The sequence below is a fragment of the Dicentrarchus labrax genome, unplaced genomic scaffold (genome assembly GCF_905237075.1).
Source record: "Dicentrarchus labrax unplaced genomic scaffold, dlabrax2021, whole genome shotgun sequence".
Lineage (NCBI taxonomy): Eukaryota > Metazoa > Chordata > Actinopteri > Moronidae > Dicentrarchus > Dicentrarchus labrax.
The window spans coordinates 13,255,601-13,279,419 of record NW_026136709.1 but is presented as its reverse complement, the minus strand read 5'-3'; the positions used below and the strand labels follow the sequence as shown (position 1 = coordinate 13,279,419).

The window sequence follows — 23,819 nt, the reverse complement described above, 5'->3', positions numbered from 1 at the left end:
CCAAAGCAGCTATTTCATCAGTGTTTATTTTCTGCATTTTGCATCATCAACCACATAGAAAAACATTTTTTTATTGGGATGAGGTATTTAGATTCAATTTCTATTTCTGTCTTTGTTCACTGGAAACTAGAAACACAGGAAGTGCTTTAAAAGTGTATTTTGGTGGCTTACATCAGGTCCCCAGAAATCATTGATGCTTTTCCCTCTTTTTTCCTGCAGTTTTGTGTCTTTTTCCTGTCTTTTTCTCAAGATATTTCCCTTTCAAGTGTCCCTGTGGAACAAAACAGGGTCTCAGTACCTGCAGGTGATTCCAGTGAAATCTCAGCACGCTCCTTTTTAGGGCACCACATGAAAGGCAGCGTGAGACAAGCTGGGGATGCTGTGGATGTGTGTGTGTCTCTATGGTTCGGTTTTTGTGTAGTCTGAATGTGTGTGTGTGTGTGTGTGTGTGAGTCGGTGTTTATGTGACACCCTGTGAAATAAACTTGCCCACACACAGCAGGCGTCACTTGGCAGGGCGGTGGGTACCCTTCTGTCACATGTTGGGCCATCTCAAATGTGTCTTTAGAAAAAGGCCATAATCCTCTTTCACCACTGCTGTGGTTATCCCTCCGCATGTGGTGGATGAACAGAAGAGAAGAGGGAGGGGGGGGGTATGACAGAGGAGTGCAGGGTGTCACAATCCAAAATATTCGAGGCGCTATTGCTGTGGCCGCAAGCAGATGTACTTGTTTGTGTGTTAGGATGCTGAGTGCACGTTTGAGAAGGAAACACGTACACACAATCGAGGATATAAACAAACACAAACAAACTAAAGCAAACAATAAAAACAGACTAAGATGTAGGCATGCACACTGCTGTCATTTATGCAACCACAAGCGAGCTCCTCAGACCAGCATCTCGTCACAGAGTTGGACAAATGGTGACATTTCTTCCGTGACTTCTTTTCTTAAGAGCAAAGAAAAAAGCAAAGAACAAAAAGGGGCTTTTCAGTGTCTCAGATGTGTTTAATTACAAAAAGGATATACAGTATCATAAAATTAGTGACTGGTGATTTGTTTACAAGAACATACAGTGTATCACACAGGAAAAAAAAACCCAATAAAGGACGCTGACACAGACACACACGCACTGTCAAACTAACCACAGCCAGCTCTGGAAAAACGAAACTTGTGGAGGAAAAAACTTGTGGAAGAGACAGTATGACTTAACTAAGTTGGTGATGAAGGATAAATGTTTGTACTTTTCATCACCAGTAACAGTTTAATCTTGTTGAACTGTACAAATGTGTTCCTTCACAAGAACCTTACTCAAGGTATTGTTCAACTCATTAAGCCACTGCTTGACTGTGGGAACCTCCAGAACATGTTTTTTGACTGTAATTAGCTGTAAGAAAGCGCCATTATACGCAATGTGTACTTTTAATTTGACAAGTACTCTCTTGATTATATTTTTATATTTAAACCTTTACTGGTTATCAAACTGTCTTAACTGTCTTAATACTGATGCCTCTGTATAACCTACATAAGACCCTCAGCTTGTTATTAGTTATTCTTAATGCGTACCAACAGGTCGGCTTTGGTCAGATTCCTCTTAAGAACAATAAAAGGTTTAGAATGACTTCACATTCACAGTATTTTCATAATCATCAAACTATTCAGTGAGCCCTGCATGGAAGCATTTGCATTTTTACATTTCTACAGTCATTTATTCACATTTTTTCCTTTAAAGGAATACTCCACTGATTTAGTATTGCCTTACTCTGACATTGTCTGACTCAAGATGGACAGAATAAAAAGAAGTATCTAAATCAATGCAGCAGAACCAGAGATGTTGTCCTTCTTATTTCCCAAATTCTTCTTTCTTGTCGAGCCTTGATCCGCTAGCCTCAAGCAGAGAGGATGAGTGGGCTACAGAGGTCTGGTAACCTCACTTCTAACCTCACTCTACACACCCTACACAGATTTTTTTTTCATTTTCAGACCTGTAGTCTTCAGCTGCAACTGATGCTGACTCAAATGACATCTAAAAGCTTTCTCCACCACCACGCTCTTACTAGTATGCTATCTTTCTCCCTTCAGACTGATGAGCAGGCCATGTTGGAGGACACACAGGTAGCCCTCATTGACCTTGAGAAGGTCACATTCTACTTCCAGCAATTTGAAGGGGAACCACTGGTGGCCAGTATGTACACTGCAACTTTTCACTTACTTTTTTGGCTTTTTTGAAAACATCATTATGGGCTCATCATTGCTACTGCTACATTTTATGAAACTGATTCAGCTTTAAATTGTGCTCTTATATAATATGTCTCTTCGCCTCTCTTCTTGCAGACATGCCCATGTCATACCAGGTGGAGGGCACCCGTCAGACCTTGAAAGTTTGCTTCTACCTTGAGAGTTTCTACTTCTCCCAGCTGCCCCACAGGCTGAGAAACGGGGGAGGCATCAAAATCTACCCTGTGCTCTTCACACAAGGTATAGTGAGCCTGGTTTGGGAACAGAATGTAGAGCTCAGATGATTGTAAACACTGGCAGATAGATGTATACATACAGTGGCTTAATCGCTTTATCTTTCACTCTTTGGTTTGATCCCTCTGTAGCGCTGGAGAGTATGGAGGGTTACTACTACAGAGACAATGTGTCAGTGGAAGAATACCAGGCCCAAATCAATGCTGCCTCATTGGATAAGGTCAAACAGTACTACAAGAGATTGAGGTATGTTATACAATACATAATACACACATATAACACTTTAAGGCTGTATATCCTGTGCAATCTGGAATTTTTTAGATCTAATATAAATCAAGACGACCTCCCATTCAGCCAGGTTTGACTCTCAACGCCCAGCAGGGCCTCAAGGTGATTGGCTGAGATACACACAGTGGGAACGTTTTATGATTGGTTGCGAACACACACAGCAGGGGCAGCAGTGATTGGATGAAAGTACCCAGCGTGTCACCAGCGCTGATGTAGTGCTTCTGTACAGCTGCTGCACTCCGTTACCTCACACACCATTGGTTTGCCGCACACCCGAGACCCCCTGTGATTGGCCAGGCGTGGATAATTTAATGAGGTGGAAACAGACAGGAAGAAACAGACACTTCTGGGAGTTGAAAATAATGGCTCGGCTTTATTTAATATCTCCTGAATGTGTGAGTCAGTGTCAGATAGCAGATATACAGCATGCTGCCTGAATGTCAATTTAGTTTCACATTAGTTGCTACCTTGTGATTTCAGAGAGTAGAAATCACATTTTAAACCAGCTGTGTGTAAAAGGATGTGAGTGCCTGTGAATGCACAAGATACATTAAGAATTCATATTGAGAAAATGGAGACAGTGTAATTAAGAATTAAAATGTGGCTTTAGCAAAATGTCCTATATTGGTGTTCTGTATGCAAGCTCAGAGCCTGATTTATAGACACACACTTTCAACTCATCCTTTTGAAGTCTACTAATTGGACACTCTGTTACCATAGATCGAAGCCTTCTTACCATCTATACATTGGAGTTTGGTGCCAGCTCAGTTGCCAATTTACTACAAATACTGTAATATCAAGAATAAGCGATATAGGCTGATACCATCTTGAGAGAATCAGTGCTACTCTTGGAAAGCTCATTGAATACCTAGGAGGGCAACTGGTCAACATGTTGGCTTCTACTAAACATCTGCTGCTGATTGTGTGGATAATTAAACGCAGAGCAGAGCTCACAGCAAAACTTAATCTTGTTATTTAGGGACAATCTGCTTTGGGGGGTTGGATGATTTACAGCTTGAGCAGTCATGTGTCACATCAGTGCCGATCCTCCGCGACAAAACATTAATTTACTGGGATTGCTTTCTGCGGAGAGTTTTTAATTTGTTCGTAGTGTTTAGCTTGATGAGTGAAAAGAATTTCGAACATTAATTTCTGTGAGTGTCAGATTTCCCAAAGCGCAGTTGTGGATACTAAATTGTGCTGGGCCATTTAATCTTGTTTGTGCATCAGGCCTTTCCAATAGTCCCTCTATCTCTTTGTGTAGTGATATTGTCTGCTAGATCTTCTGGGACTCCACAACCTTTTAATAGTGAAGTATTGGCATTTTGTGGTATCTCTTTCATTTTATTGAGTCCTTGCTTGCAGACTGTAGTTAGGACTTCATGGTCCGTCTCTAAAATGTCACTATTCTAATTAAGAAACACAGGGAAAGATATATTATGTGCACAGATGAGTTAGGGCGCCTGAAGCACCTTTGAACATGAAATTATCTTAATAAGCTCTCACGATTCAAACCGTAAATGCACAACCTTACTGGAATTCATCCATGTGATTCAGAATAACCTGTGTTATTGCATGTACGCACGTGTACTGTACATGTTCTGTACAGTTTGACCTGAGCAGAAAGAGCCTAATTGAATTGACAGCAGAGGCTGCAGCAGTAACATGTAGCAGATGTGGGCAAACGAGTGAGGCTGGTGATGTGGGGAGCGTTAGGGGTGATGTGTAGGGATGTGGGTAGGTGATGGGCTTCAAAACCCCAACTGGAGTGAAACTGTTAAAGAGACTGTTCTCTTTTCAAATACCCAATCTCCTTTTCAATCAGCCTAACTGTTGTAGCCCAAAACTGCAGATCATTTAATTGTAAATCTAATCAGCTCTCTGAGCTCTCCAGACAAATCTCTGGTCTTCTACTGTGTATGTATATATATACTGAAGATCTGAATCTTTGGTGTGTTTGCTTAAAAAATAACTGAAACAGTAAATCAATTATGATTTAATTTGAATAATTGCTGATCTTTTTGTTTTCTGTTGATGGACTCGGACTGGTGGTTTCAGCTGTAGGGTTATCCACTCTCTAAATAGTATTTTTAAATTCAACATTGCTGCTGAGTCATTCATGTGCACTTGGAATGATACAGAGAACACTAACAAAACCTTACCTAAGCAGAATACTTGCAACAGAAACATGTTGTTTGCTCCCACCCAGAATATTTCCTTGTATCAATTGTAGTAAGTATTCCCAGCTGTTTTTCCACAGTCGGTAGATACAGTGTCTCTCTCTGTGTAATATTACCAGTAGTTTTCGTTCGCCATGTGTCTTTCGGCTGACCACAGACCAGCCTGTGATGTCACTCCTCTCTCCATTGCAGCCTTCCAACCTCAGGCACCTCGTTATCCTTGGAGCCCGGCCACTGCAGTGTTGGGTTAAACCCACACTATGAGCCAAAGCCAGAGGCTGACTGACAGACAGAAACAGTACACGCAATACTGAACTGAATGAACTGCAGGGCCCAGATTCTTGACCGTTTTTATGTCGTCAAGCCCCTAAACGCACTCCCATTACATCTTGGGCCCCCATATGCATTTGGGAGCCCAGAGATATTGTTGTTTGGAAGCAGAAATAACATTTTCTAGCTATTAACATTGCCTGTGGAGAAATAATAGTGATGAGGATGAAAATGAGCCTTTGTGCTTGCAAATGTTAGTAGTGGGATCATTTATATTCAATTAACTTAAGGGTTGCTCATTATGTGGTGGAACCCCAGCACCCGCGTCAAAATGAAACATGCTTTTTCAAAAGTTTCAGAAGTTCAAAAGCAAAAAGAAATCATGCTTTCTGTCTCTTTCTGTTTTTGTCTTGCTCCTCCACTGACACCTTTGCCAGCGTGCATTGTCGGCATTATCCAATTTCGGAGCAGTAAATGATACCACTATCTATCTCTGGCTTACGCTTTCTTTTCCCACACCAAGATACAGTATGATCTGAGCAAACCCATAGTTCCTGATGAAGTCATTCAAGTCTTCTGCAAAACATAAACTCACGGGCCAAATCACAAGCACATGGCTGCTGCCACAGGAGTCAGCGGTATATAGAGCCAAAACACACACCCATGTCTTCAAGCTTTCATAAACTATCTCAGCTGACGCGTGCATTTAGGTAAAAGAGGTTTGAAACTCTGACATGTAGCGATTGACATTTACCTTAGTCATAGCCTTGTTGTTTCTCAGCATAAAAAGCCGGAAGACATTGTTGACCATCATCAAGTAGACAAAGTAATAGAGATAGATTTGCAAATGTACACAGTTGTCTCCTTTCTAGTAGGGGGAAGCAACATCTAAAAAGGGGAAGAAATAAAATGCTCTTAACAGAAAGCGACTTTTCCTTTAGGACACAGTCAGAATGGGAGAGGGGAAATTGAAAGGGGAATATAGATCGCCAGAGCAGGTTGGAAAGATGGAAAGGATTTCAGCAGAGGGATGAGGATGATGGGTCGAGAAGGAGAGTGTGCAAGGGAGGGTTAGTCGAAGAGGGCAGAGTGGAGATGGGAGAACCAGAACGAATGTTTTATTCAAAGGGAGAGATTATTGTGGGCTTGTGGTTTCATCTCATTTTGCTCTTATTGACAAGAAGTTTCAGGAGGGAATCGTGTTTTCCTCGTGCATGCTCCCCCACTATTGATTTTAAGGAGCAATGGTGCATACAGCATTGTGAAAGAATAAAGGAAAAAGTCCAGCATGTACTACGTGTGTTAGAAGGCATGTTAAAATCAGTATCTTTTGGCACAGCTCAGACAGAAAGCTTGCACTGTAAGCATTAAGCTTTTCTCCCTAATTGAAATGCATTTGGCAGTAGTAAGGAAACGTTTGGCACTGTTTCAGAAGGCAGTTGTGAAATTTCCACATCTCATGGTACACGTCCCTTTGATAAAACTGCCTGATTAATGTGGATATTAAAATTCTACACAGTCTGACAAATGGTGTATAATGATGGCATGGTGGCTGAAAGATAAGCAATAAACTGGGATGTATGGCACTGTCCAACAAATGCTATATATAAGTATTACTACAGACTTTTGTATTTCATGCTTTGTTAGTTAAATAGTCATCAGTCATCACCACACAGCACAGCTTCTGGGTCATTTGTGCTCGCAGTGTTTGCTCTAACATCAGCTATAGGGAATTGGTAATCACAGTACTGCAGTGCAGTTTGTCTTGATTAAGCAAAAATGCTGGACGCTTATTGCAGGTCAGAGTGTCAGTTTCAACACAGTAGTGAGCGGCTTCACTGCTTCTTTTATCTCTGTTACCCTGCGGCTGGAGCCTCTTGTGACCGAGTGTTTAGCGTGAGAACATGCAAGATAAAGTGCTGCATGCACAACAACATGATTAATGCTACCAGCTGATCAGGTAATGGCTGCTAACTCATATATATATATATATATATATGGATATACACATGTAGCCTCACAAACATGTTACTACAGCCTTATATATGAGTCTCCCTGACAGCTAGCTTTGCGTAAATCATGTTTGTTTTCCACCTCCACAATATATGCTCGACAAGAGACGATAGATAGTGTGACATCACTTAAAGGTGTTCAACACACAAAGATGAATCCCACTGCTGTCACCAACATCAAAACAACGCCACAAGTCTGTAGCTCAAACAGCATAGTTGCTTTGTGTAATTGATGGTATTTCTCTTCCTCCCTGGGGCAAGGCTATGCAGTAATGATTAATATAGCAATAGCTTCTGCAGCAAGTTCCCACATCTCCCATCTGACATCTATTAGTATTGTAATGTAGCAGTGCAGCTAGTTTGCTAAAATTGAGAATTCTCAGCTGACTGCATCTGTAACCAGAGAAGTCATTTTAGAATGAAAAATACTTATTATTTGAGCAATCATAGCTGATTATGGATATTATGCCAGCTACAGCAGGGAGGCAGTGGCGGTTTGGCCATATATTTTTTGTCTGCACAGAAACAGAGCTTTCTTTCTCTCTGCGTTCCTCCAGTTTGGGGAAGTGATGAAAATGCTACAGCCTTTGCACAGGCATTGGGAGTCCCAATTCACTAGAGCGCTGAGGAAGGTGGTGGGGCTTCATTCTGCTTAAGCTCATGTGCACTGAACCCCTGTCTATAAAGCCTAGTAAGGTTGAGCGTCAGAGACCCAGTTCCATTTATCATTTCCCTTTGATTCTATAATTGAACGGCCATAATGACGACAGTTCTGCACTTAGTGATGCTTGATATTGTAAAAAAGACCTTGACTCATCTTTCAGCAAGTTAAGGAAAGAGCCAAGAATACTTTGCATCTACTTACGTGCACCATCAGGGTCGTAAATCTTTTCACTATTTTAAGCCAGTTGCTATTTTTGCATTGTAATATATGCAGTAATTGGATGTGTGTCTTCAGTGACAATGATTTAGTGATAATATGTCTTCAGCTGGCTCTGACATTGAGACCCCGTTAACATTAATCTGCTGTTTTGTGTCAAGGGCTGTTGTTTTTTTTCTGGTCTTGACTGACACTAATAATTTTGCAAATGAGCCTCGATTTAAATTTACTCAACATATGCATGAAATAATGCATTTTTATTTTATTATGTCTTTAGTTTTTAGCATTAAACCCCCCAAAAAAGGCTTGCCATTGTTACCTACATAGAATATATTTTTCCTGCTGCCATATTCTTCCATATTAAACTGTGGTTGACATATAGCTGGTCATAAATATTTGCCTGGAAGTGTAAATAGGAAGGAGGCGTGGGGTAAGAATATGACCTCCAGCACAGTTCACACGCAGTATCTCGCTGGTGTCAGTGCAGAAACATCACCGTGTGGCATGTGAGGGCTCCTGGAAGCCCTCATTAGCCCCCAGGCAGCTCTGCCACACACTGCAGGGGTTTGTGGGGGATTTAATAACAGTGAGTGTCATTCATCATGGCAGTGTGAGTGATTTACATGGACCAGCATGCACCTCTGCAGGATTACATATAATGTCATAAATCGTAGACACTTTACTTGTGTCCTCAAGAGTGAACGGCTATGAAAAAAAGAAGATTCTCATTTTGAAACGTTTTCTCAAGGTATTTCAGGGTTCATTTAGTTTTCTTTTGTTATTTTTGAATGAAGGATGTCATGCTAATGTGCCCATTCCCACACTGCTTCTCTGAAAACATCTGTGCCTCAGATCCTTCTTCTTTGACGCCGCCGCTGACTGCTAATGCTCCAGTGCTGTAAAGGGCCTCGAGTGTCCTATTGTCATGAAGGAAGTAGAAACAAAGAGAATTAAGTATTCTCACCGGCCCAATAAAATAAAACCAGCTACACGCAGAGCAGGTCATCTCTGGCCTGCAGCCAAATCCTCCATTACAGTCTCCTGTAAAAACCTATTGGCTGTGTGTGTGTGAAATGTAGTTATTGCAAAAATGGCTAGAAGCAGGTTGCACCTAGATTTTTTATTTCTACTGAAAACCCAAATATAAACAAGGGAAATGCTTTCAACAGAAGAAACAGAATAACACAGTTTTCTGTTTTGATACACACTGGTTGACAGATGGTGGGTTGGACTTTTGATTGGTGTAAAATTCCTCTGAAAAAAAAACATGACAATTAACCATAGAAGCTGTTATTTTTTTAACTTTTATGTTAAATGAATGCCAGCGGGTGAGAAAAAATGATAACAAGCTTGTGCAATAACTTGCGGGGGCCCTCGATGTCCTGCCATTAAATTGGAGCAGATGGAGTCCAGGGGCTTAAACCTGAGAAATAATAGACACCCAGTGGGTTTAGACCTTATACCTAAGGTGTATGTAATATGTGCTTAGCCACACGGTTGTGTTTGCACACAGTGTGTGGGCTTAAAATGTAATTTCCCATCCATAATAAATGTTTGTAAGGTGTTTGGTTTCCAAACCTCTGACAAAACATCATCAGCTCAGATGTAATGCAGGTTCTCTTGAAACCACACATCACTTATTTCGTCATTAGAGACCTCCAGGAGAGTCAGCCCTGCTCCTCAAGCTGTGGCTTGTATTTTTAGAACAACTCTTACAGTAAGAGGATGAGATAATCAGTGGGTATTATGACCTTGCTTCTGCAAAGGGGTGTGTGCAAGGGCAAGACATGGTGCTTTTATTTAGCCTGAAACCGATAAACAAATGCGTGCAGATGAAGTAGAGTCGAGCAGTTATATAGAAGTCAACTTCTCTCAGACAGATTCTATTATAGACCTTTAAGATAAAAGTCTGAGCAGCCGACCGATAAGCGCAAGGGACAAGGGTGAGTGGACTCACAGTTGAAGGAGACAGATAACAGGTCATATCTGAAGTGAGAGTCAGAATAGGAACTATTTCAGGACAAGGTTTTGATTTCCAATAAACTTCCTTTCGTGTTATGTAGCGTTTTATCGCACCACTGAATCTCGTCTCTCTCTTTGTTTGACCTGTTAAGCAAATTATGTTTTGTTAGGAAACGCTTGGATCCAACTTTCATTTACTGCAACTGCCTGTTTTTCCACAGCACACTCTCACACACAGACATAGAAGTATGTACACACATACAGACACAATGTGGATGCCAGGTGTTTACTGTAGAAACTTTAATGAGGAAATCAAACATTTAGAGCTTTAAACTGTCAACCCAACAAAATGCTGCAGTTACCCCAGCAGTTTTGGCCATTATGCTCTTTATGAGAGGAACTTTAGAGGTGTGTATTCCATGCTAAGGTGCGGTCTAACTTGTGAGCATCTTTTGAATGATAAGGCCATCTTGAACCAATTACATGGGCTGTTAACTCCATCTGAACCCTTAGCAAACTCTGTTCATAGTCATTTAGTACAGCACGCCACAAGGTTAAAGGATAATTTGCCGTATAGGGATTAAATACTTGGAAACCTTCAACAAGTGAAGATATAAAATGGACAGATTACTCATCCATATCACAGAATAAATGTGTGTTCTGTAGTAGATTTATATGAGCTAAAGTTAGTGTAAACATGCAGGTGGAGGCATAAAACATAGCCTCATTAACCTAAATGGATGAAGGAAAGTTTACTATGAAGGTCATATGTACTGTATATGCACCGGTAGCCGGTGCAGGTATGTTTCCTACAGTATGACTTTGGTAAACTATAAAGTTAATGTTTGTGTGTGCATTTGTGTGAGATCTCACTGACTTTTCATTTCTGACTGGTTCATAATCACTATAAAATCATGAATCAGGGATGTGGTAACTCTGCTCTGATTAATTAATTTCATTAATATTATGTCAGGCAGAAATACCACAGTCATAATGAATGCCTCCTTAGCCTGATTTTAATCACTTAATAGCAGAGTGAATGCAGATGAATGAGCCGTGCTTCACTGATTCTTGTAAACAATCTCCCTCCCTCAAAGTCCTTGCAGCATCTCTACAAACTGAATTTTTCCCTGACAATTTGCGATTTCAGGAGTGTGCGCTGAACAGATGACCATATGTTGTGCTTTATTATTGCTTCTGGCAAGAAGTAATGGAGTATGTGATTTTATTACAAGGGGTTTAATGCAGTGTAGTGTACCTATTTTTAGCACACCGCTGGATTACTGAGATTTGATGGAGTCACAGACTGCTGAGTTTGCACCAGTAGCACTCCACCTCAGATGGACTCATTGCGGCATACATTCTCTGTTGCTGCATAAGGACACAGTGCTGCCTCCAGTGGACGAAAAAGGAAAATAACACAAACTCGACTGTACTGTCCATGAATGAATGAGGCAATGGCATTTGGAGTGATGCCCAGGACAAGAGATGCTTAGTCTGTGTTTCTGCTGAGCTGTGCCCAAGTTACTTTCATGATTGATAGTCAGATGGTGAAGCTCCATAATGAGCAGGTGGCCTACTTTTCCCAGAAAGGCAGCCAGTGCTCCTGATGACCTAATGGTACAGGGAAAACAATGCCACATTATGTTTTTTTTAAGCAAAGGAGCTTCTGAATAAAAAAAAACATCTGGACGGTTGTTAAATGCAGTCTACTGCAGTATGTTGCTACTTAACAGACACAGTTTTCTCTCCCACTGCAGTGCAAACATCCAGTTAGATTCACTCCATATGTGAACTGTTGTTTCTCCCCTAGGGCTTTCTACCTGGATCAGTCAAACATGCCACCTAGCTCTGCACCCAAAGCTGCCCTCATAGATAAGGTAAGAACAACCTCATGCTGCATTCATGACATCATGGAAAAACTGAAGTACTGGTTTAGATCTTGCTGCCAATGTGGAAATACTTGCACGTATTACATGTTGGAACATCCAGAATGGCAAAGTTAACTGATATGATTATTGATTATTTTAGCACGCAGCACTGACTGCAATAGTGTGAATATAGTAGATCCATCAAATATTTCCCAAATCCTACCTCTATGAAACCTAACATTACCTGCAGCAACCACTATTAAGTTGAGATAAACATGTTTTCCTAGTGGGCAGCTTTTTTCTATTGTAAATCTGTGAACACTGCATTACTAGCACAGTGTGAATCTACCTGACAAAAGACCAAAAACACCTCATCATCTGCAGATCTTTTTATGCACTGCTTTGCCCATAAACAGCTAGGCAGTGTTTTTTCCCCCTCCTTGGATCCAGCACTAACCCCTCTCCTTCTGTTTCTGCCCAGTTGATGCGTCCCCTTAATGCTCTGGAGGAGCTGTACCGTCTGATGGAGAGTTTTATCAGCTGTCGCCGCACTGCTGCCTGTCAGTACACTGCCTGCGGGGCTTCTGGAGTGGGGCTGCTTACTGTGGCCTCTGAGCTCTGCTCTCGTCTGGGAGCCACACACATCGTCATGTGCAACAGCGGCGTTCATCGGTGAGTGTCTGGGCACGTATACTATACAACTGTACATGTCTCCCAGCACTGTAGAATCCGCCTCCAGTTCAATTATGAATTCCCGCTTACCAGTTTGCTTCTTTTGACAGCTCTCTTGCAGTTTCTTTTCTCTTTCATCTTTCTTGGATTAACACGTCTCTCACCTTTACCATTTCTACCACACTGGTTCGGTGCACCTTCTTTTATCCTCTGTCTACCTCTCAGTTTCACAAGAACCCTGCACTCCTCACCGTGGGGATTTTCTATTAATACACATTTCTCTGCATTAATTACTAGCAGGATATTGTAGTTAATAGGGCCCATTGTTTCTCAGTCCAGATTAGGGACTTTTAAAGCAGGCATAGCACTTTACACAGGAAGGAGACAGGTCAATTACTTCTCATTGAATTCTATATATGGCTACCTAATTCACCTGCTACTGAGGGCACCATTCCTCAACGTGTGAGGACAGAAATATCCTGATCGTTTGTCACCACCGATCCCCTGTTCCAGCTTTCATCTCTCATCTCCTACACTGCTCTTTCCCTCCACCCGCCCACCCATCGCTCTGATACCCTCTTTCTTTACCCCCATGACAGTTTCCATATCTTTTTGTCTCAGTCACATGCACAGGCTCACACACACACACACGCGCATGTGGGTTAACGCGTTTGTGGGATGTGACTGATGGCTTGATAAAGTGCAGTGGATGGAGCCGCCTGGTTGCCTAAGCTCTAATAGAAGTTCCTGTCTGTGCAATGACTGCTGCTACTTTATTAACCCACAGGCTGTGCGTGTATATGCGCGTGTGTGTGTCTGTGCAATTATACACACTAGCCACAACTCACCCAGACAGGCAGACCAAGTGTACCATGACACAGCAGGTGACAAGGCCTGCCATATTTAGGATTATTTGTGAACTGGCTTTCTCCTTAAACACTGTTTTGCCCTCCCAAGCTGCAGACCCAGGTTTATTGAGTGAGTTACTTTGTCTGATGCAAGTGTACAGAAACATTATTTACTTTGACAGTCAATGTTTTTTATGAATAACCCACTTATTATTGACAGAATACAGATTATATATGAATGAACCAATTGCACTGCTTTCTCTGTATAATTTCAAATATTAAGAAATAATCTCAGTATTTCTCATGTGAAATGGTGAGCACACAAACTAAATCTGGTATAATTGAAAAACCTATGAAACCAAGCCAGTAGATTAGTAATGTGGAAATTGCATTATCAGTGTGGCAGCCTTCTCAGGCACTATTGATTGGATTAGTTGACTTGATGGATGAGTTTTAATAACAGTGAAAGCGTGATATTTTGGGGGCATCAGCAGTTGGCAATACAATGCGCTCCTCTAGTCTCCAGATTTTTTTGTCCATCACCCCCACAAAAACCATTAGAGAGGCAAAAGGAGAGTTCACTGTCTGACAGCAAAACAAAAACGATAGCAGAGGGGGGGGGGAGTATTCCAAGCCCAAAGCCTAATCCACATTCCACAAAACACAAGGCACTAACTTGCTCAAATACTTGACATTTGATCCTTGTTTCTATTCCTTAAAGTCAAAGTAGTAATTTCTCAGCTGTAAATGTTTGGCCTGTATATACTTCTCCTCTGCTCATCCCTCCTTTTTCTGAGTCCTGCATCTTCTCTGTCATTCTTTCCCTTTCTTTGTGTTTGTCGCTCTCTTGTTTCTTCTCATTTATCAGCATGGACTTGGCTCTGGAGGAGTGTAAATGGGAATGGGCTGGAACAACATGAAACAGATGGGTATAAATCACCTCATACTATCTCACCAGCCCTAATGAAAAGGGAAACCGTGCAGCCTCACACACACACACACACACACACACACACACACACACAGATTTTGTTCAGTTCCTTCATCCTTTTCCAGCTGAAGAGATATTTAAAGATCCTCTGTGGGTGACTTTTTTCCCCCCTCCTTTATCGGTGTGGGAAGCTCAAAATGGGTGCTTAAAATATTCCGGGGTGGTCTGCAAAAGGACATCTTTTTTCTATTCTCCACTGGGATATCTTTCGGCACATACTGGAGATGATTGTTGAGTTCATTACTTTTATCACATCATGTTACGCTGTCATGAAGTTATGCAACTGGAACTCAAGGGGACGTTTAAATCATGATCTGATTGACTCAAAGTAATGGCTTCTGGCAGCAATAAATCCCTCAACGCACACCTTTTTTTTCTTTTTTAAAGTTTTGTTCTCAATCAGTGTGAAACCCTACCATGAGAGAAGGAGATATTGAAGCAAACAGCTCAGATTTTTTAGCAGCCCCATGGCACTGTTACTCAATGAAACCAAGCTTGGCAGCGTAGGAACTTTGGACAGTTCAATTTGCAGTGAAAAGGCCCTGGATCAATATACTAGTACAGCTTGTTATCATAGAAAGGTCACCAGCAGCCTTGATCCCTGTCACTGGCTCTCTAAGGATTTATCCACATGCTACCTTCTTCTTTGTGTGTGTGTGTGTGTGTGTGTGTGTGTGTGTGTGTGTGTGTGTGTGTGTGTGTGTGTGTGTGTGTGTGTGTGTGTGTGTGTGTGTGCGCGCGCTTGGAACAGAGTTTGCTGTAACTAATGAATCACAGACAACACGTCAACACTCATTTTACACACATCACACCCTTATGACAGTGAGAGTACATCGCCTCTGCCACAGGAGATGTGCTGACTTGTCCTTGGAACCTTTTCTCTCGGCCGCAACAAGAAGTATCAATCCTGATGATGAGAACACTGGGAAGTCTCCTCCAAGTGCTGAAAGTCCAAGACGGTGTTTAATCCTTTTTTTTCCTCCTCGGCCTAAAAGCAATGATCAGGAGGTTTGTTATTCTCCTGATGCTGTGTGTTTGTTTGCTGTGAGTGACATTTCAGCAACAAGTAAAATGATTCATTAGCGAGGAGATGAGTGAAGGTGAAGCAGTGGGAATGCGATGGCAATGACAAGGAGTCAAGAGGTGCAGGGAGATTTGATATAGTTGTACTGAATTCTGCCAGAGATTCATCATATCTGGATGACGCCCAGATTTTGATATTTGGCTTGCTTTTTTTCTTGTTGATGTTCAGTCTTAAGATCTCGTATTCAATCTCCATCTGTTGCAAAGACTGCTTTATTTCCATGAAAGCATGTTGAGAATGAGTCAGTGTCGAGTCAGAGAAGAAGGTGTTTCTTGTCACTGTAGATGATTGTACTGTGTCAAATACAGACTGTATGCTTTGATAGTACAGCATCTGTGAAATAGGAGGATAAATATGTGGCATAACAACAACTGCATCAAAAGGAGCAATATTCTGCATTGATAATGCATGGTAATTCAGCATCATCCTTTCCCTTGGTGAATCTGATAAATACGCAGATGGGGAGCGCATGTTTAAGGTTGACCTTATGTGTTTCCTCTCTGACCAACAGCTGCACCCTGAGTGTGACACTGGAGCAGGCCATCCTGCTGGCCCGAAACCACGGCCTGCCCCCTCGCTGCATCATGCAGGCCACTGATGTCATGAGGAAACAGGTATGTCGTTTACACACATACACAATGTTGCCCTTGCATATCCTCTCTCTTTAGTTCTGCCTCCTGTTATTACTGCTACAGTCCCCACTGTGACATTTTCTAACTCAGAGTGTATTTGTGCTTCAATCCACAGCAGCAATTTCTGCATCCAAAATCATTAGATAAACTGTATGCTTCACTGAGTCAAACTAGGCTTCCAAAACTATATTAGCAATGGATTTAACAGTGCCAATAGAGGAGCAGTTATGTCCCTCTAGCTTCTGTGGTCAATGTTTGACAGAATATTACTTCAGTAAGAATGTAATTTTTAAAGGCAGCCAACACTTTTTGCTGACGTGTTTTCTGCGCTCCCTACCTAAAAATCATTAGCTCTGCTTCTGTCGCCTCTTTCCATTTCTTGCTAATCAGCTATGCATTCACTGCAACCCTAATATGAATATGACCAAATGAGAGAGTAAAAAAAAGTATTTAGAAACTGAACAGATTGGGTGAGAGTCTGGAGTTTGTTTGTTCGGCATGTCTATTTGGGGTCAAGGGAAGGAAATTCACATTACTTTTCTTGCACGTTTTCACCCCACAAAAGGCTTCAGCCATGACCGGATCTTGGCTCATAGCTCAGACTCTCATTAGAAGTTCTGTGAGTGGTGGTTATATTGCTGTTTGCAGTGAGAGGAGAGGTTAGTCGAGAGGCTGAGATCCTGTGGGAGCAAAGGCATTTAATTTCTATGCTCAGAGAACTGGGCTGCCAGCCAAGAGGATGCAACTCTGTGCATTGTGTGACCTTGAGTACTACTGTATGTGGCTGGAAGAAATATCCATCTTGTGGAGGGTGTGGTTTGAGATATTTGTAATGGAATATGAGAAGATGCAAGTATGGAGATCTGCAGTTTTGGTTAATTTGTTTTTTTATGCCTGAGATATCACATTACTGTTATTCTTGTGAACGTGATATCTCAGGAACACCCCGAGGGAATTACTTGAAATTTTCCACTTGGACTCAAGAATAAACTGATTAGAATTTAGTGGTAAAAGGCCAAGGTCACTGTGACCTAAAAAAACACACTTTTGGCCATAACTTAAGAAGTGATGACCATATTTCACAATTGATCCAACAAGAATTTATGACACTTTTGACTTAAAGTTCAAAGGTCATTCTGACCTCAAAATGATCTTGATTAAACATGTTTTTGGTCATTGCTCAAGAATTGTGTGATTTATGACAAAAAAATTCACAGAGCTGTTTAATGGAATAGAATGATGTGGAGTGATGACATGTTTTACCCAAAAGGTCAAAGGTCAACTTCACTGTGATGTCATAATGTCTTGGGAAAAAAAAATTCAGGCCAAGGTTGAACACCATAAGTCAGGAACACAGGGGAGATTGAGAACATATTTCACCATTGGAACTGGTGACATTCAAAGATCAAAGGTTGTTGTGACCTCGAAGTAGGTTTTTAGCCATAATAAAAGAATGAATTGTGGGATTCCAGATTACACACACACACATCTGCGCACAATTGGTAAAAAAAAACTAGCACAGTACAGGTTGTCATCTTTCCATCTCATCCATTCTGCATTTCGCCTAATGCCTCATTCTGAATTCCATTCGACTGCAAACAACATATTGGAGCGCGCCTAGCTAATCGTGATCCTGTGAGTGAGTGAGTGAGTGAGTGAGTTTCATCTACAGCTCAAAGAGAGCCATTGAATCTAAAAATGCCAGGAGAAAACACTGGAATCGTACATATTTATCATCAATATTATGATCTTTATATCCTGCATTTAGCCCAAAAATAAAAAAAAACAACATTTTTATTTAATTCCAAGTACCAAGTTCACATTTATTATGAGTCTGGATAGTCAAGGATGAAAACTGCAATTTAAGTTGTTGGGGGAGGCATATGACTACAGGGTGGTAATTCTAGTTTTCTTCCTGTTAGAACAGAACTTTTTCCCACTATTTTTTCTGTCATTAGATATTTTGTGTTTTCTTGCGTCATCATTGACCTAGACATCACTGAGAAGAGATGATTCAGTTCAGATACAGAGCAGAGGGGAGTCTGCTCTTCTGTGTCTGCCTCTGTGTGTGTGTGTGTGTGTGTGTGTGTGTGTGTGTGTGTGTGTGTGTCCTTGCTCTCAGACATCAGCTGATGAATCTGATGAATATGAATATCGCACAGGGTTTGGATGATGCCTCTTCTTCCTCGCTGAATAGTCATATTTACTCACAAAAAGGCTATCTGCACAGCATCCTTTCCCAGCAGGACTCATCCATCAAGCCCAGTCAACATCATTCAGAATGAGAATGCATGAGTGATTTGGGCAAAATGGGTCCAATCACAGCTTGATTTGTAAAAGTCTGCATAGCAATTTCCAATATTCAGTCTGTATAGGAAGAGTATATATAACTATCAAAACTAACTTAAGAAGATAAGTCATGGTATCACTTTTTTGGACTTTATTTTTCCTGTTCCAACATATGAAAGGAACACATTGTAACTGTTATGACTGTTATATACATTTCAACTTGCAAATCCAGAGAAAACTTGGCACGGCTGATCAAGACAGATCAAACGGAATAAACTAAATCCATCATGCAAAATAAAAATGTCCTTCCAGGTAATGTTTTCTCACTGATGTTTCATCCATTAAAGCCTCAGCAGAATAGGAAGTGTCAGTTATAGGTGCAGGTGCATCATCTATTAAACAATCAGCTCCCAGCTAGTTATTTATTAAAGCCCCGACGAGGAGTGTTCATTTTGTGTTGATTCTGGAGGCTCCTTTGGACAAAAGTGTAGTGTTTTGTTTCATTTATCTATATATATTTGAAAACAATACAAGATACATGCAGCATTTTGAATGCATGAATGAATCAATGTTCATTATAAACAAGCGTGAACAATGCATGCACAAATTGGCACTTATGTGCTTCTTGGACAGTGATATTTGTTTTTTTTTTGTCCAATATCTTTAAATGCATATTACGGCTCTATGGCAATATTGGTCAGTCAGTCTGTTGGTCAGTCATTCACTACTTTGGTCCAGACTGAAATATCTCAACTATTGGATGAATTGCCAATTTAGTACAGACAGCTGTAGTCTCAGGAGGCTGAATCCTAAAGATGGTGATCCTCTGATGTTTCTTCTAGCATCACCATGAAGTTTATATTTTCGTTTTTTTGTTTAATTTCTTGACAACTTTTGGATTTGTCCAGTACCAGCATTTTGCTAATGTTAGCAATTGGCTAAGAGCAACACTGTGCCTAAGTACAGCGTCACAGAGCCACTAGCATGGCTGCCTCTTATTCGTGTTACTTGTAAGCCAAGTCCTTGTAATGGAAAATCATAAACTCGAATCAGGAACGTTTTTTTTCTAGAGTTCTTCATGACTTGCTGATCTAGAGTAGTAGTATATCATCTGATATTTTGGGTTTCAGAGATATTAGGTATATAAATCAAGTTCCAAATAGTTTTGTTTCCACTGTTGTCTCTAACTGACCAGATCTACCCTGGGTGCCATGTCCTTTCGGGACATTAGGGGGCATCTCTGTCTGGAGGCATCAGAATAGATGGCTGTGATAGGCATCGAATAATTGCTGATGCTATCCTGCTATCTTCACGCAACTCAGGGCAGACAGTAAGATGGCAAACAGCAGAGTTGAAACCGAGAGGTCAGCTAATGCACTTTGGCCAGTCGCTCCCTTTCTATCTGCACAGGTCATCTGCGTCTCGTCTTTGAGTAATGATTCAATTGTGTATTTTTGCTTGTGTGTGTGCGTCAGAGAGGGTATATGTGTGAGTGCAGTTGTTCGTGTCTCTGAATTCAGAGGCTGAGTTGCTTCCTGCCCCCCCACAGTTGTGTATCTGCCGACGCTGTGCACAGCCAGCAAACTACAGGAACATTAGCAAAAAGCAGACATGCTCCTGACTGGGTATAATCAAAATCTGCAACAGGAACCATTCATCTTCCAAATGCCTTACTACTCACTTTTATGTCCTTACAAAGACTTTTCTGCATGTGCTATTTTGTAGATGTAGTTGAAAGAAGACAGATACTAAAGATAGACAGCACACAGCACAGTAGTTAAAATTTTAGGGTCTCAACATGCAACATATGTCATTCATGTCAGACAACAGGGGTTGTTTATACTACAATTTATCAATTTTCTCTCACAGGTGACCACCAGTCATTCATCTCACTTGAGGGGAACAAAAAACATCATAAGAAATGTATTTTGACCAAGATGGCGTCGAGTACTTCTTATGTTTGTGAAGCATTGTTTAAGCTCTTCAGTCCATGTTGTCATGAATTGTTGATGTGTGTTTGTCTTTTAGGGGGCCAGAGTTCAGAATTCCGCCAAGAATCTGGGAGTGAGGGATCGCACACCATCAACAGTCCCAAGGTAAAACCGCTGTCACATCCTGTTCGTGGAGCAACTTCAGCATTGTAAATTGAAGGATCTTAGTGAGCTTTGCTTTGTTATAGCTCATTAACTATAAATACATTTTTGTCATTACTGCTGGCAATTTTGTAAAGCATAGTTGTTTAAATGATTTCCCCCCTTCCAGGCAGCCATTTGTTTCCATTAATTTTACTTGGGCATTAAAATCAACTTGCAGAGAGACCATGATATGTAATGACTCAGTATTAAGATGTCTTTATATTAAAGTTATGTTGTCAAATGTTAATGCAGTTTAGAATTTTTATGAATTTTTAATTCGTCGCTGGTGCTTTTCCTAGAGCATTTGAGCGACAGCAATCAAAGCACAAAACTACTAGATCATATTGTAAAAGCTTTTTTCACACAACCTTTCAGGCACCACTAGTGATTTTCACTATTCATATACACATGAAGCTTCACTCAGAACATTCAGTCTTGCCCCTTTTCACCTTGTAATGGATGGTTATAAGTGACTGGCTAGCTATGCATTTGTTATTTTTACACATGAAAAATATTAAAACAAATAGTACGTCATGTAAAATATAAGATAGAAGCATATTGTGCACATAGTACTCATTACTCAGAAGAACATAATGATATGCGACTCACAAGGACATGCAGAATATTTCAGGGATAAACTGCTTGTGTGAAAGGATTACGACTGCAGATGGACAGAGATTGTTTGGATACTTTGTGATAGGAGCCCTACTATTTTTTCTTATTGTGTATCTTTCCACGTTTTAAAATCCCAGTCAGATGTTGTAGCTTATTTGAATGTACCATCAAGGTCTTTTAAAAACTGACTCTGCTCTCAGTTACTCTACCATGTGGCAATAGAATAAATTTGACCCCAAAAATAAGTAAATTAATACATAAATAAAATGGTCTAAGTGTACTCTGAAAGGTATGACGTCAGTCTAAAAACCTGTTGTATAGGTTTGCAAATGGCAAATGCATTTCTGTGTAGTTAGTGTAATTCAGCTTTTTCCAAAGTGCATGTATTTGTACAGTATTGCAGGTCTGTGTATGTACTTTTTGTGCAGGACTGGGGCCAATTGGTTCCATTAGAAGGGAGCTCCCTGCACTCAGTAGCCCCAAGATGAGGACGAGGACTGCCTCAGCCATTTGGCTGTGACATATAGGCTTTTGTGTGACAGGCAGCCCTTTTGAACCTTTTAGTGAAATTGACAAATACGATTAAGTAGTGGGATGATTAGTGTGGTCGGAGAGCAAAATTGCTGCACTCTCAGTAGGTTTATGTCATAATTGTTGCAGTGTGAGTGACTGCTGAAGAATGTATAAGCTTGTGGATGAGGAGACATGCTGGCTGTTCACTGATCTGCAGATGAAAGGGACAGTAAAATTTTAGTGTGAGTTTACTGTGCGACCATGTGATGTGGAGAAGATGTGAGTGGTGCAATCGATATTTTAAACTGCAGAAGACAGCAGTGCTGTATTAGAGTGCAAGAAATGTACTGAGATTCGAAAAAACACTGATCAATTATGAATAATACAAAATAAATGTGCTATTAAAGTGATGTTTGCCATTCATTAAAGCAGCAGAACAGACCATATAACGCTTGCTTTAGAAGGAATTAGAGTTTTAATGGACTTTATAATGGTTATAGTAAAAAAAATGAATGCAGTCAACCTTATCTTGCAAATGCAAACAACTGTAACTACTGCATAAGTCATATTTTTAAAATTTTACCAAGCCATAGTATATATAGTTTATTTTGTACCACCAACCCTTGTGGGGGGGAAAACTAGATTCTGAAGTCATTTCCTACTGTTTGAACATAATTAATGTTGTTTAAGCCGGATGTGTGCTGCTGAGGATGATTATTTTCCCAGTGGAGACAGTTTTCTTCCTGAATCTGCAGCATAATACCTGGTTATGTGTTCTTTATTTTCTTGTATTTGCTTTATGCTTCCACATGTTGTTCAGTGTTCACATATACTAGGACGTTATTAAATGCCATTTTGCATGTGTGTTTCTCTGGTCAGGTTGTACAAGTTGTGCCAGCCGCCACCCCCGGATGGTGACCCATAATGCATTGCATCCAGGAAGATGCTGAAGAAGTCTAGAGGAGCTTTGAGTCCCAAGCATCCTTTTTCCTCCCTCCACCCATGAAGGATCAACCTAAATAAAGACATTTATTGGGTCCATTTTATATATCCAGAGTAGATGCCCTAAAGTGTAAATAGGATTTTAAAACCGTAAATAGTATTTTTAATACGTTATATTTTTCACTGTTGTACTTTATACATATTTTGAGTTTTTTTTTTTTTCATGTAATGCATCTTACAAGACAATGATTCAGAGTTAGAAAGGAAAATATTTTTAGCCAGAGAATGCATTTAAATTAGCCCAATGAAATTGAGTAAATCCCATCAGTTCACTGTCTGCATATAATGGGCTGAAAATCATGTTTGCTTTCACGAGGGACATTTGCATTTCATGTTATTAGTTTAATTTGCATATGAAATAAGCAAGATAATATTGATTAAAAGGATACTGGATGAAATTTGGCTTTCTATTGTGTTCAAATTAGCCAATAATTTCTCTGCTTCTCTTTAGCTCTGACTTCTACGCTTTATCGAATTCTGTCAGTATTGGATAACCATATGAATGTGTGTTTTGTAATGTTCCTCATGATCTTTATTCGCTTGTAAATATACATATTTAGTGTGTGAATGTGGTATAAGAGTCATGCCCTTGTTTCCCATTGTCTGTAACATGCATGCATATGAAGATTCTAAATGGTCTATCAGTATTAACACATAATAGCTTTCCAGATGTAGAGCTATGAGATATATTCTGTTATTTTATATTGACAGTACTCAGGATTAAAGTGTCTCTCCATGTTACTTATTACTGGATGTATCATTGTAGGTGGATGTCTAGCTCACTACTATGCAAACAAACAAGTGGTATTAAACTGCATCAATAAGCTCCAGTAGTGTTTCCTATATACTGTATGTCTCTGTTTCATCCAGGTGAAAATGGTTGATTTTTGCTGCAGATTTTCTTTGAAACACTAAAATGCTGTCATGTAAACAGTATGTAAAAAATATATTAAAATGGATAACAATGGATTCACGGCTGAACGTATTTTTACACCACCAATTCACCCTTTATAACAAGACTTCGAACAATACCAGTTTTAGTCTTTTATTTTTTTTAATTATCCATTTATTTCGGTATCTTATGGAACCTACTGTGAAGGTTTT

At 40.4% G+C, this 23,819-nt stretch overlaps 1 protein-coding gene across 1 annotated transcript in view; it reads left to right on the top strand.

Annotated features, from left to right (window-relative positions):
* Positions 1-23,684, top strand: part of prex2 (phosphatidylinositol-3,4,5-trisphosphate-dependent Rac exchange factor 2) — an 89,392-nt gene extending 65,708 nt beyond the window's left edge. The window contains exons 34-41 of the mRNA XM_051410905.1: positions 2,082-2,184; positions 2,334-2,477; positions 2,603-2,717; positions 11,877-11,943; positions 12,416-12,606; positions 16,041-16,143; positions 20,479-20,546; positions 22,593-23,684. Coding sequence (XP_051266865.1) covers positions 2,082-2,184; positions 2,334-2,477; positions 2,603-2,717; positions 11,877-11,943; positions 12,416-12,606; positions 16,041-16,143; positions 20,479-20,546; positions 22,593-22,638 — 837 coding nt within the window. The 3' untranslated portion in view covers positions 22,639-23,684. The remainder of the gene's footprint in view (positions 1-2,081; positions 2,185-2,333; positions 2,478-2,602; positions 2,718-11,876; positions 11,944-12,415; positions 12,607-16,040; positions 16,144-20,478; positions 20,547-22,592) is intronic.
* Positions 23,685-23,819: the final 135 nt, after the last annotated feature.